Below are 13,626 nucleotides of genomic sequence, written 5' to 3' on the forward strand. Positions count from 1 at the left end.
GTCAGGTGTCACGGTGCACACACCTGTCAAAACCTAGCAAATTGCATCTCCATAAAACTAGAAAAAAAACCCCAACAACCACTAAGAAATGCAGATTAAAGAAGGAGGAAAAAAAGCACTCATCATTTCGTCTCTTTTGAGCAAAAAGAAAAACAGGGGCACCTGGGTGGCTCAGTGGTTGAGCAACTGCCTTCAGCCCAGGGCCTGATTCTGGAGACCCGGAATCGAGTCCCCCGTTGGGCTCCCTGCATGGAGCCTGCTTCCCCCTCTGCCTGTGTCTCTGCCTCTCTCTCTCTCCGTGCCTCTCATGAATAAATAAATAAAGATCTTAAAAAATATATTTAAAAAAAGAAAAGAAAAAGGACCATAAAGACAGCTGACTGGGGAGTGGGGAGGTGTCACTCTGGGGTAAGAGGCTTCCCCAAAAGGCTTTTTGGGAAGAGGGTTCCTGAGCTGCCGGAGGCAGAGTCAGCTGAGCAGGTGGAGGTGTGGGCTTGTTGGGCAGGTGGAGGTGTAGGCTTGCATGTAGCAGACAGAGGCGTGGAATGATCAGGAACAGAGGCCAGGGGAATGGAGACAACACTGAAACAGAACAGCACGGTGGCTGGGGCCCTATGTCTTTTTTTTTTTTTTTAATATTTTATTTATTTATTTACTTATTCATGAGAGAGAGAGAGAGAGAGAGAGAGGCAGAGACACAGGCAGAGGGAGAAGCAGGCTCCATGCAGGGAGCCTGATGTGGGACTCGATCCCGGAACACCAGGATCACACCCTGGGCCGAAGGCAGGCGCTTAAACCGCTGAGCCACCCAGGCTGCCCATGGGGCCCTATGTCTTATCTAAGTGGTCTTGAGGAGTCATATCACCATCTATGTACCTGTCTGGGAAATGGGAACATCCACCTAGAGTGGGTTGTGAGCAGGTGCCCCACCAATCTCTTTGCTTGTAAGGCTCTGGAAGTGCAGCTGAATCACACATGCTTGACCTTGAGAGTCCTTTGGGCCCTTCTCTCAAAGCTGGCCATTTGCTGCCTGGCTTGGAGCAAAGGCCCAACACCAGGAAGCCTGACCCCAGAAAAGGCCAAGTGAGAGGATGCTACTACTTCTTGTCTACTGTGCACTGGATACGAAGCCACAGCCAAGAGGACAGTGATGGCTGGCCCCAGGTCACTGCCTCATGTGAGAAAGCTGGAACCTAACACCTGTGTAGCCTGGTGGATCAGCGGCCAGACACCTCAAGGCTCGCCCCCACCTGATCCTTCTCTACTCTGACACCTCCCCCTTCCTCTTGGCTTGCTCTACCCTGGGACGGGAAGCTCCCAGCTTTCTCAGGTGGCTGGCTCCCCCATGAGGCGGCCCTGACACTCAGGCTCACCTTTCTAATACGCCCAGATCCATCTCTCAGGAATGGCCCTCTTCTGCAAAGCAGCCCTCCTCAGATAGATAGATAGATAGATAGATAGATAGATAGATAGATAGATAGATAGATAGATTGATTCCCCTGGGGAATCCTGGTAGGCACGGGGGCTCAGTTCCTCCCTTTCATCCTGACATTTCTTCCTGGATCCTGGTGGTGTGGACACACAGAGGTTCAGGTCCCAGGGCAGTCACCTTCCTTGTGGGGACACAGGCTTGGAGGGTAACGCAGCTCTGAGGTGGCAGTGGCAGGATTTGAACACCTGCTCTGGCCTGGAATCACCCAAGGGACACAGAGGCTGGAACCATCCGGAGACCCCTGCCAAGTGGTTCATGCTTGCTCATGCAGTCATTCATTATTCAATTTTTTTAAAAGAGATTTTATTTATTTAAGAGAGAGAGAGACGCCTGGGTGGCTCAGCAGTTGAGCATCTGCCTTCAGCTCAGGGCGTGATCCCGGAATCCGGGATTGGGTCCCACATTGGGCTCTCTGCGGGGAGCCTGCTTCTCCCTCTGCCTATGTCTCTCTCTCTCTCTCTCTCTCTCTCTTTCTGTGTCTCTCATGAATAAATAAATAAATCTTTAAAGAGAGAGGGAGCACAGGCACAGGCATTGAGAGAGGGAGAGGGAGAAACAGACTCCCCACTGAGCAGGGAGCCTGATGTAGGGCTCGATCCTGGGACTCGGGGATCATGACCTGGGCTGAAGGCAGACGCTTCATTGACCTAGGTGCCCCTCAACTTCTATTTGAGCAGCCATACAATGCTAGGGGACATCGCCTCTTCCCTCATAGAGCTCATAGTCCTGTCCCATAGGGGCCACTAGCTATATATGACCATATATGACCATTTAAATTTAATTTAAATTAATTAAAACTAAGAATTCAGGAGTGTTTTGGCTGGCTCAGTGGGTAGAGTGTGTGACTCCTGAACTCAAAATATTTTTTTTTTAATGAAGGGATTTTTTACACCTGAGACTAATGTAACTGTGTCAGCGATACTCAATACAAAAATATTAATAGTCTTTAGTTTTTTAAAAAAGATTTTATTTGGGGATCCCTGGGTGGCGCAGCGGTTTGGCGCCTGCCTTTGGCCCAGGGCACGATCCTGAAGACCCAGGATCGAATCCCACGTTGGGCTCCCGGTGCATGGAGCCTGCTTCTCCCTCTGCCTGTGTCTCTGCCTCTCTCTCTCTCTCTCTCTCTCTCATAAATAAAAATTTATTAAAAAAATAATAAAAATAAAAAGATTTTATTTATTCATTAGAGACACACAGAGGCAGAGACACATACAGAGGGAGAAGCAGGTTCCTTTCAGGGAGCCTGATGCGGAACTTGATCCCGAGAACCAGGATCACGCCCTGAGCCGATGCTCAACCACTGAGCCATCCAGGTGCCCCTAGTCTTGACTTTTTATTTATTTATATTTATATCTAATTAATTAATTTATTAATTAATTAATTTATTTGTCTTGACTTTATTTTTTTTTAATTTTTTTTAAATTTTTATTTATTTATGATAGTCACAGAGAGAGAGAGAGAGAGAGAGAGGCAGAGACATAGGCAGAGGGAGAAGCAGGCTCCATGCACCGGGAGCCCGATGTGGGATTCGATCCCGGGTCTCCAGGATCACGCCCTGGGCCAAAGGCAGGCGCTAAACCGCTGTGCCACCCAGGGATCCCTGTCTTGACTTTATAGAGCAGTTTTAGGTTCACATAAAAATTGAAAGTACAGAGATTTCCCATATATCCCCTGCTCCCACACAGGCACAGCTGCCCTCAGCGTCAACATCGCCTACCAGAGTGATGCATTTGTTACCACTGATGAACCTATACCAACACGTCATTATCATCCAGAATCCATAGTTTTTTTTTTTTTTTTTTTCAGAATCCATAGTTTATGTTAGGGGTCACTCTTGGTGCCTACACTGTATGGGTTTGGTGTTTTTTGGTTATTTTATTAAAAAAATTTTTTTAAGATATTATTTATTAAAAAAATAAAATAAAGATATTATTTATTTATTCGTGAGACACACACACACACAGAGGCAGAGACCCAGGCAGACAGAGAAGCAGGCTCCACGCAGGGAGCTCGAAAAGGGACTTGATCCTGAGACCCCAGGATCACGCCCTGGGTGGAAGGCAGGTGATAAACCGCTGAGCCACCCAGGCATCTTTTTATTTATTTATTTATTTATTTATTTATTTATTTATTTATTTATTTATTTAATTTATTTTTAATTATTTTATTTTATTTTATTTATGATAGGCACACAGTGAGAGAGAGAGGCAGAGACACAGGCAGAGGGAGAAGCAGGCTCCATGCACCGGGAGCCCGACGTGGGATTCAATCCCGGATCTCCAGGATCACGCCCTGTGCCAAAGGCAGGCGCCAAACCACTGCGCCACCCAGGGATCCCTATTTTATATTTTATTTTATTTTATTTTATTTTATTTTATTTTATTTATTTTATTATTTTATTTTATTTATTTTATTTTTATTTTATTATTTTATTATTTTATTTATTTATTTTATTTATTTTTATTTATTTTATTTATTTATTTATTTTATTATTTTATTTATTTATTTTGTTTTGTTTTATTTTATTTTATTTTATTTTATTTTATTTTGTTTTGTTTTGTTTTGTTTTATTTTATTTTATTTTATTTTATTTTAAGTAGGCTCCAGGCTGGAGCTCAATTCAGGGCTTGAACTCATGACCCAAGCTTGAGATCAAGACCTCAGCTGAGTTTCACTGCCTAAAAATCCTCTATTATCTTTCCCTTCCCCTGACCCCTGGAGATTGCTGATTATTTTCAAGTTACCAAAGTTTTGCCTTTTCCAAAATGTCATATGGTTGAAATCATACCATATGCAGCCTTTCCAGAGTGGCTTCTTTCCCTTAGTAAAATTGCACTTAAGTTTCCTCCATGTCTTTTCATGGGTCGATAGAGCATTTATTTTTAGTGCTGAATAATTTTCCATTGTCTCAGGGCACCTGGCTGGCTCAGTTGGTAGACTGTGTGACTCTTGAACCCCACACTCATGGGTTCAAGCCCCATGTTGGGTATAGAGATTACTAAAAAAAAAAAAAATCTAGGGACGCCTGGGTAACTCAGCAGTTTAGCATGTGCCTTCAGCTCAGGGCATGATCCAGGAGTCCCGGGATCGAGTTCCACGTCGAGCTCCCTGCATGGAGCCTGCTTCTCCCTCTGCCTGTGTCTCTGCCCCCCTCCCCGCCCCGTGTCTCTCATGAATAAATGAGTAAAATCTTAAAACACACACACACACACACACAACAAAAACCTAAGAAGGGGCAGCCCAGATGGCTCAGTGGTTTAGCGCCGCCTTCAGCCCAGGACGTGATCCTGGAGACCTGGGATCGAGTCCCATGTTGGGCTCCCTGCATGGAGCCTACTTCTCCTTCTCCTGTGTCTCTGCCTCTCTCTCTCTCCGTGTCTCTCATAAATAAATAAATAAAAAATAAATAAATAAAAATATAAGAGAAAATATTCCAGTGTCTGAATGGGACTATAATTTCTCTGTCACTTACCAAAGGTTATCTCGGTTGCTTCTAAGTTTTGGAAATTATGAATAAAGCTGCTATAAACATCTGTGTGCTGGTTTCCTCTGTGAAAGTAACTTTTCCCCTCTACATGCACAGTTTTAAAAGGTCACTCTGGGGGTTTCTGAGTGGCTTAGTCGGTTAAGCATCTGACTTTGGCTCAGGTCATGATCTTGGAGTCCTGGTATTGAGCCCCGCATGGAGCCCCACACTGGGCTCTGTGCTCAGTGGAGAGTCTGCTTCTCTCTCTACTCCCCCCACCCCCACTCAAGCTTGCTCTCTCTCCTTCTTTCTCAAATAAATAAAATATTTTAAAATAAAATAAAAGGTTATTCTGGCTGCATCAGGACGAGCTTCTGGTGGGACCTCTCAAAGGTGAGGACTTTGGCACAGGAAAGCCCCCTGGGGCAGGTGAAGAGGCTTTCCCACGCCTGATGGGCTTCATCCAAGGGCCTCTCCCTGCCTTGACCACCTTCAGCGGGCTCCATTCACCCCTTGCTGGAGCCTTCTGGTTCTCAGAGGTTCTGCTCCCTGAAATATACCTACAGAGGTGGAACTGGAGGCTCTGTTTCTCCCAAGCCTCTGGTTCTGGAGTAGAGACAATGTTGGCTCCAATCCTAATTTTGCTACTCACGCGGACCTGTATTCTCTTCTGCAAGATGAGGTAATAATAGAGTTTACCCAGGATTCAGTGACATTTCCAATAAGGTCCCACATGGAAAGTGTGAGTGATAAGCACTGGTGTGGTAACAGTGGTCATTGTCATTTATATTAGGAAAACACTTTCCTCCAGACCCCATATCTAGATGACCTGGAGGGAGTGAGAGGTAACAGAGATCACTGTCAGAGCAGGAGCCACTGAAAATGCTGTGGGGAAGTGTTCCCCAAACCTGGAAGCTACACACCTGTAAGAGCAATGAGGTTTTGGAACTGACTCCCCACCTTGGTTGCCTGGGGCCCACACTCAGGGGTTTCCAACTAAATGCTCCTCAAACCTGGAACACCTGGGAAGGGTGGGACTCCCAGTAATTACAGTTCCTGAATCGCTCCTCTGCGTTGGGGACACTAACATGGATCATCTCATGTAATCAGCCATTTAGTTGACAATGGTTTATTGGGGGCCTGTTATTCGCAAACTCTGTTCTAGTGGGGTGTGATGTCTAATTGGGGCATCTCTCCCAATCAGATGGGAGCCCCCGGATGTGAGGTGATGATCAGGTGGGACCTGATGGCACAGGCTGTGAAAGAATTCACCTGGGTCAGGACAAAGCCTATATAAGTTTTCTGAATACACCTGCAAGGGAGCAGCGGGCAGGACAGCAAAGCAGAGGCTCTTAGCAAGGAGGTAGTGGATAAGGATTGTTTTTAAAGAGGGAGGGTGGGGATCCCTGGGTGGCTCAGTGGTTTAGCGCCTGCCTTTGGCCCAGGGCGTGATCTTAGAGTCCCAGGATCAATTCCCACGTCGGGCTCCCTGCAGGGAGCCTGTTCTCCCTCTCTCTGTGTGTCTCTCATGAATAAACAAAATCTCAAAAAATAAAGAGGGAGGGTGGGGTGCCTGGGTGGCTCAGTGATTGAGCATCTGCCTTTGGCTCAGGTCGTGGTCCTGGGGCCCTGGAATTGAGTCCCACATGGGGCTCTGCACAGGGAGCCTGCTTCTTCCTCTGCTGATATCTCTGTGTCTCTCATAAATGAATAAATAAAATTACATATGGCAACATATGGCATTTGCCCTTTATTGGTAACTGTGCTGGGTTGTAAGTAGCCCATTGGTGAGTTAGTGCCTACGGATATTTTGAGCTGCGTCACCTGATGGGCCTGTGTTCAGCTAAGTGGACGCTGTGGGGCCTTTCTACAATCGATCGCTCAAGTCTGTTTGCCCAAAAGCAGCCTCTTCCCCAAGGGAGAGAAAATAAAACACCTCTGCCATAGTGAAAAACATACTTGATTACAGACTGTAGGGGAAAAGAAGGAATGGGTCAGGAGTTAGGAGGACTGGAGGAGAAACCTGGGCCTCTGTGAAATTCCAGATGCCTGCCTCTGTCATAGTTGGGCTCCATTGTCAATGCTTCAATGGTAAACAATGGTACCTCCATTAACAGTCATGCTTATTACGCTTCAAGTTGTATTTAACTGTTGACTAAACCATAAACTCTTTGAGGCAAGGACTGTGCCTGCCCCCAGGAAGGTCCACCCACAGGAGCTCATCAAAGGCCTCTTGCTACTAACAGGCTCAACCCAATGAGGTGGGAGGAAAATGAGGCCCAGGGAGAGCGTATGAAACCTGATGTACTAGGTTGAATAAGTGTCCCCCAAAGATTTATGTCTGCCCAGAACCTTGGAATGTGACCTTATTTGGAAACAAGCTCTTTGCATGTCACTAGTTAAGATCTTAGATTAAGGTGGGTATTAAATTAACAAGACTGGTGTCTTTTGTTTCTTTTTAAAGATTTTTATTTATTCATGAGAGACACACAGGAGACACAGGCTCCCTGTGGGGAGCCTGATGCAGGACTCCAACCCAGGACCCCAGAATCACAACCTGAGCCAAAGGCAGATGCTCAACCACTGAGCCACCCAGGTGCCCCAAGACTGGTGTGTGTTTGTTTATTTATAATATTTATTCAAGAGAGACGGGGGGCGGGGGGGGGGGGGGCAGGCTCCATGCAGGGAGCCTGACGTGGGACTCGATCCTGGGTCTCCAGGATCACACCCCGGGCTGAAGGAGGCCCTCAACCCTGAGCCACCCGGGGCTGCCCAAGACTGGTGTCTTTTAAAGAAAGGCTATGTGCACACATGTTCGCGGGCACACATATGAAGAGGGTGGGTCCTCTAGGGAGAGAGCAGAACTTGTGAGTGATGCAGCTGCAAACCAAGGGACTCCAAGGATTGCTGACCACCACCCAGAGCCCGGAAGAGCAAGAGGGGATTCTTCCTTAGAGCCATTGGAACATGGCCCAGTCACATCTTCATTCCCTACTTCTGGCCTCCACAACTGTGGGGAAACACCCCCACCCCCAGCGCAAAGATCTACATGCCTAGGGTCACTCAGGACTCGGCACCGGTTCTGACCCAAGTGTTCCCCACTGATTTTTACTAGTGCGTGGCTGAGCGCAGCAAGAGGACAACAAAACAAACGAAAAAAATAAAAAAAGAAAGAAACAAAAAGACACGGGACGTCAGATACTGCAAAGAGCTATGGGGAGAAATACAAGATAAGACGCAAGTTTAGGGGAGGAGGAGATGTGGTTTTCCGCACGGTGGTCCCACGAGTAGACACTTGCAGGCATGGGGACGCGAATGCCAAGGCCCGGAGGCAAGAGAGTGCCGGGCCGGCAGGGGGACATTGTGGCTGGAAAGTAGCAGGCAGAGAGCAGACGAGGGAGAGCCCGGGCCCGAGAGGACGCTGCGGCTGACGTAGTGCTCCTGGGCTCAACCCGCATCCCTAACAGGGCCCCAGAGAACAGCGCCGCACCCAACATGGCGGCCCCCCCGGGGCACGCCGGTTGGCGGGCGGAAGTACGTAGCGGCAGGCGCCGGAAGTGGCAGGAGGCCGAGGCCCCCGCCCCCTACCGGGGTCTCTGTGGAGCCGCGGACGCGCCGGCTTTGAGCATCCCTGGCGGGCCAGGGGAGGCCCTGGGGCTGCGGCTCTGGCAGCCGCGGCCCCGCCCGCTTTCACCATGGCCAGCTCCGAGGAGGTACGGCCGGCGCCTCTCTCCGCTCTCCTTCCTGCCCCGCGGCTTTGGCTCCGCTCGGGCCTTCCCATCCCGCCCCGGTCCCTTTTGCGTCCTTTCCATCCGGCCCGCTAACCCGCTCCATCCTTCCTGTCCCGACCGCAGCCTGGCTCTATGCTTCCCATCCTGACCTCGACCCCCCACCGCAGCCCCCTTGGCCCAGTCCACTCCAACCCTGGCGTTGGCCAGGTTTGGTCCTTCCTGCTCCGACCCTGGCCTCGGCCTCGCTGGGTCCTTCGCATCCCTATCCTGGCCCCGCCCCGCCCCCTAGGTCCTCATCCTGTTGCGAAGGCTCAAGTTCTCTCCCCCCTTGGGTTTTCCGTCCCTTTGCCAGCCCGCAGGCGTGATCGCCAGGGTTCTTCCCCCGCTTCTGCGCCCCCAGAGTTTCCAGTCTCCCGTAGACCTCTCAGGCCCCTTTCTCACGCCCCCTGTACCTGGGTTCAGCCCTTGGACCTATGGGACCTCCGTCTTCCATGCCCACTCAGTACCCCATCCTCTATCTCTGAATGCTCAGTTTCAGCCCACTTTCCTCTGGTTGTGTGACTGGGGAGGGTAATGGAGGAAAAGCCATTTCACCTGGGGAACTTCTGGTTTACCCTGGAATTCCTTTCCTCGGTGCTCTGCAAGTCTGGGTCCGAGTCCCTGTGATGTGGTGCAAGGTATTTTATCTGCAGACCAGGGTATGGGGGGCCCGGACTCTGACCCGTGTCTTTGCATTTGTTGCTTACTGCCTATCTTTGTGTACTTGTGTGCACCTGTGTGTGTGTTTAGCATCTGGGCCTTGGACCCTGGAGTGCATTTCCTGTCTTAGGGGCTCACCTGTGCTATGGGGAAGGGGAATCAGAGGTTCCAGTGTTTCCTTCGAAATGGATGTGGCCAGGATTGCAGATAGTTCCTCTTCATTTGAAGTGAGTTTGGCTTAGAAGTGGCCCCTTGATTGAGAGGGAGGATGTGGGACACACCTGCAGACGGTGGTAGGATTGAAGGGTAGGAAAGCTGAGGCTCTTCAAGGAATAGTTATGGGGCAGCCTGACTGTGTTAGCAGATTCCAGGTAATCGTGTGTACTTGTAGGAGCTGGGGCACTGGTTCCTTGCTCTTAGGGGGTCCTGGTACAAAGGGCTCTCTGTTCCTTGAAGCATATGTGAGTGACCTGGCTAGAGGCCTCTTGTTCCTTCATGGGCACCTCATTCTACCCTGGATGTGGAGATCAAGGACCCTTCTGGATTGTTCTGTTTTCTATTTATTGGTGTATAGTTTGCACACCATAAAGTTCAGTTTTTAAAAAATATTTTATTTATTTATTCATGAGAGACACACACAGAGAGAGAGAGAGAGAGAGGCAGAGACACACAGGCAGAGGGAGAAGCAGGCTCCATGCACGGAGCCCGATGTGGGACTCGATCCCGGGTCTCCAGGATCGCACCCTGGGCTGCAGGTGGTGCCAAACCGCTGTGCCACCGGGGCTGCCCCCATAAAGTTCAGTTTTAAAGTGTGTGTTTATTTTTTTATTTTTAAAGATTTTTTAAAAATTTATTTATTCATGAGAGACACACACGAGAGAGAGAAAGAGGGGCAGAGACACAGGTAGAGGGAGAAGCAGGCTCCAAGCAGGGAGCCTGACATGGGACTCGATCCCAGGTCTCCAGGATCATGCCCCGGGCTGAAGACAGCGCTAAACCGCTGAGCCACCTGGGCTGCCCTAAAGTGTGTGTTTAAAGTAAATTTTATGCCTAACGTGGGGCTTGAACTCACAACCCTGAGATCAAGCGTTGCATGCTCCACGGACTAGATGCCCCAAAGTGTTTTTATTTTTTACTTTTTATTTTTAAAAAAGATTTTATATATTTATTTATGAGAGACACAGAGAGACAGGCACAGATATAGGTAGAGGAAGAAGCAGGCTCCTTGTGGGGAGCGTGATGTGGAACTTGATCCTGGGATCACGACCTGAGCCAAAGGCAGATGCTCAATCACTGAACCACCCATATGTCACCCCAAAGTGGTTTTAAAAAATACATTCACAAGGCTGTGCAACTGTCTCCACTATAGGATTCCAGAATGAGGTGGTTTGATTTTGAAAGTCATTACTGACTTTATTTATTTTAAAGATTTTATGTATTTATTCATGACAGACACAGAAAGAGGCAGAGACACAGGCAGAGGGAGGAGAAGCAGTCTCCATTGCAAAGAGCCTGATGCTGGACTTGATCCTGGGAACCCGGGATCAGGCCCTGAGCCAAAGGCAGACTCTCAACCACTGAGCCACCCAGGCATCTCCATTACTGACTTTAAAATGTAGATACTCGGGCATCCTGGGTGGCTCAGAGGTTTAGTGCCTCTTTCAGCCCAGGGTGTGATCCTGGAGACCCGGGATCGAGTCCCATGTCAGGCTCCCTGCATGGAGCTTGCTTCTTTCTCTGCCTGTGTCTCTGCCTCTCTCTCTCTCTCTGTGTCTCTCATGAGTAAATAAATAAAATCTTAAAAAAAAAAATGTAGATACTCAGGGTTACTCCCGGAGTTTCTGGGAGTGGGGGTCTGCTTTTTTTGTAATGCTTCAAATGATTGTGAAGTGGTGATCTGTTGACTCACCTGGTTCAGTGCTGCTTTCTCTTGGAAATTAAAAAGTGATTCCTGTTTAGCAGCTGTCCTTGGCTTAGTGAGGAGATAAGCAATCAGGCAAACCACGACAGTGACAGTTCATCTGATGAGGTGGGAGTGTAGGACGGTCCTTGGTCCTGCAGCAGAGGGGCTGGATGAAGGTGAGTTAAGCCTGTCTGGCTGATGCTGGGAGGGCTTCACTGTGTTTAAGCCCTTGAGCCAAAGTTCTGAAAGGCCTGGAGGCCTGAGGCAGGGCACATTCCAGAAATGGCCAACTAGAGAAGCCAAAACCTAAGAAGTGGAACAGAATGCAGAGTGCAAACCCACAAAATTGTGCACCTCTTCACACTGACTCTGTGATTTAACAAAGTTTTTATAATGTGAAATATACCGTAGCTAACAATCTTGTATCGTCAAAGTGCCCTGTAAGGAGCCTTTCTGTTGTACCCACTGCCCACTTATTTATTTATTTATTTTAAAAGATTTTATTTATTTATGAGAGAGAGAGAGAGAGGCAGACACACAGAGACACAGGCAGAGGGAGAAGCAGGCTCCATGCCGGGAGCCCGATGTGGGACTGGATCCCAGATCTCCAGGATCAGGCCCTGGGCTGAAGGCGGCGCTAAACTGCTGAGCCACCCTGGCTGCCCAATTGCCCACTTATATAAAAAGATCATTTTTTTTCCTTTTTTTTTTTTAAAAAGAAATATTTTATTTATTTATTCATGAGAGATACAGAGAGAGAGAGAGAGAGAGAGAGAGAGGCAGAGACACAGGCAGAGAAGCAGGCTCCATGCAGGGAGCCCGACGTGGGACTCGATCCCAGGTCTCCCCCCAGGATCACACCCCAGGCTGCAGACGGCGCTAAACCACTGGGCCACCCGGGCTGCCCTCATTTTTTTTTTCCATTTAGTGTTTATTCTGTTTTGTTTTGTTTTAAATAATAAATGTATTTTTTATTGGTGTTCAATTTGCCAACATACAGAATAACACCCTGTTTTGTTTTGTTTTTAAGTAAGCTTCATGCCGAATGAACGTGGGTCTTGAACCTACAACCCGAACGACGTAGAGTCACATCATTCACTGACTGAGCCAGCCAGGCGTAGCCCCCCTACCCATTGCCCAGTTTTCATAGTTAACACATGACCAGTCTTGTTTCATCTCTGCCTCTCTCTTTGGCTTATTTAGATCATTCCAGACATCTCATCAGTTGATTTGTGAATGCTGTGATTCCTTTGGATGCCTGACTCGTAAACATCTGGGAAGGGATGTTTTTTGGGCAAGTACTGAAGTTTCAGTACTTAATTTTTCTCTCTTCTCTTCTCTTCTCTTCTCTTCTCTTCTCTTCTCTTCTCTTCTCTTCTCTTCTCTTCTCTTCTCTTCTCTCTCTTCTTTCTTTTCGTTGCTTCAGTTCTTAAAACAAAATAGTGAGGGACCCCTGGGTGCCTTAGTGGTTGAGCATCTGCCTTTGGCTCAGGGTGTGATCCCAGTTCAGGGATCGAGTCCCACATCAGGCTCCCTGTGAGGAGTCTGCTTCTCCCTCTGCTGTGTCTCTGCCTCTTTCTGTGTCTTTCATGGATAAATAAATCTTAAAAAAAAAAAAGTGAAATATTACATTCTGCAAAGTGCATAAAACTCTCTAAAGCTTACACTTCAAACCACTTGTAAGTGGTCATTATCTGGTTCTAGCCGTATGTTTTTTTTATTTTTTTATTTATTTTATTTTTTTATTTATGATAGTCACACAGAGAGAGAGAGAGAGGCAGAGACACAGGCAGAGGGAGAAGCAGGCCCCATGCAGGGAGCCTGACGTGGGACTCCATCCCGGGTCTCCAGGATCGCGCCCTGGGCCAAAGGCAGGCGCCAAACCGCTGCACCACCCAGGGATCCCGCTGTATGGTTTTCAGATACGTCTGTCTGCCTTCATGCCTGAATTGATTTTCCGCAGGGTGCCTGTTCTGGATCTGTCAGGAAGCCCCAGTAGCCCCTTTCTTGTGGAGGGAAGGGCAGTTTCAACTGATCAGGCCCAGCCTGAGTCTGACCTCAGGCTACTTACCTATTTTTTTTTTAAGATTTTAAAAATTTATTTATTAATGAGAGAGAGGCAGAGACACAGGCAGAGGAGACTGATACGGCTGAGCCATATCCCTGAGCCACCCAGGGATCCCTAATTTATTTTTTATTTTATTTATTTATTTATTTTTTTAATTTTTGAGCTCTAAGGGGATGCCGGGGTGGCTCAGCGGCTGAGCATCTGCCTTTGGCTCAGGACATGATCCCGGAGTCCCAGGATCGAGTCCTGCATCGGGCTTTCTGCATG

General features: G+C 48.2%; 1 protein-coding gene across 8 annotated transcripts in view; it reads left to right on the forward strand.

Moving 5' to 3' along the window:
• The first annotated feature begins 8,506 nt into the window (after positions 1–8,506).
• The window catches only part of FBXL18 (F-box and leucine rich repeat protein 18), a 66,350-nt gene continuing 61,230 nt past the window's right edge, over positions 8,507–13,626 (forward strand). For 3 of the 8 annotated variants that reach the window (XM_049111170.1, XM_049111172.1, XM_049111169.1), the window contains exon 1: positions 8,509–8,671. In XM_049111170.1, the coding sequence (XP_048967127.1) occupies positions 8,654–8,671 (18 nt within the window). In that variant the 5' untranslated portion in view covers positions 8,509–8,653. Of the gene's footprint in view, positions 8,672–12,494; positions 12,586–13,626 lie in introns of all 8 variants that reach the window. The other 5 variants (XM_049111167.1, XM_049111173.1, XM_049111168.1 and 2 more) reach the window with 4 other exon arrangements.

The sequence above is a fragment of the Canis lupus genome, chromosome 6, assembly GCF_003254725.2.
Source record: "Canis lupus dingo isolate Sandy chromosome 6, ASM325472v2, whole genome shotgun sequence".
Classification (NCBI taxonomy): Eukaryota; Metazoa; Chordata; class Mammalia; order Carnivora; family Canidae; genus Canis; species Canis lupus.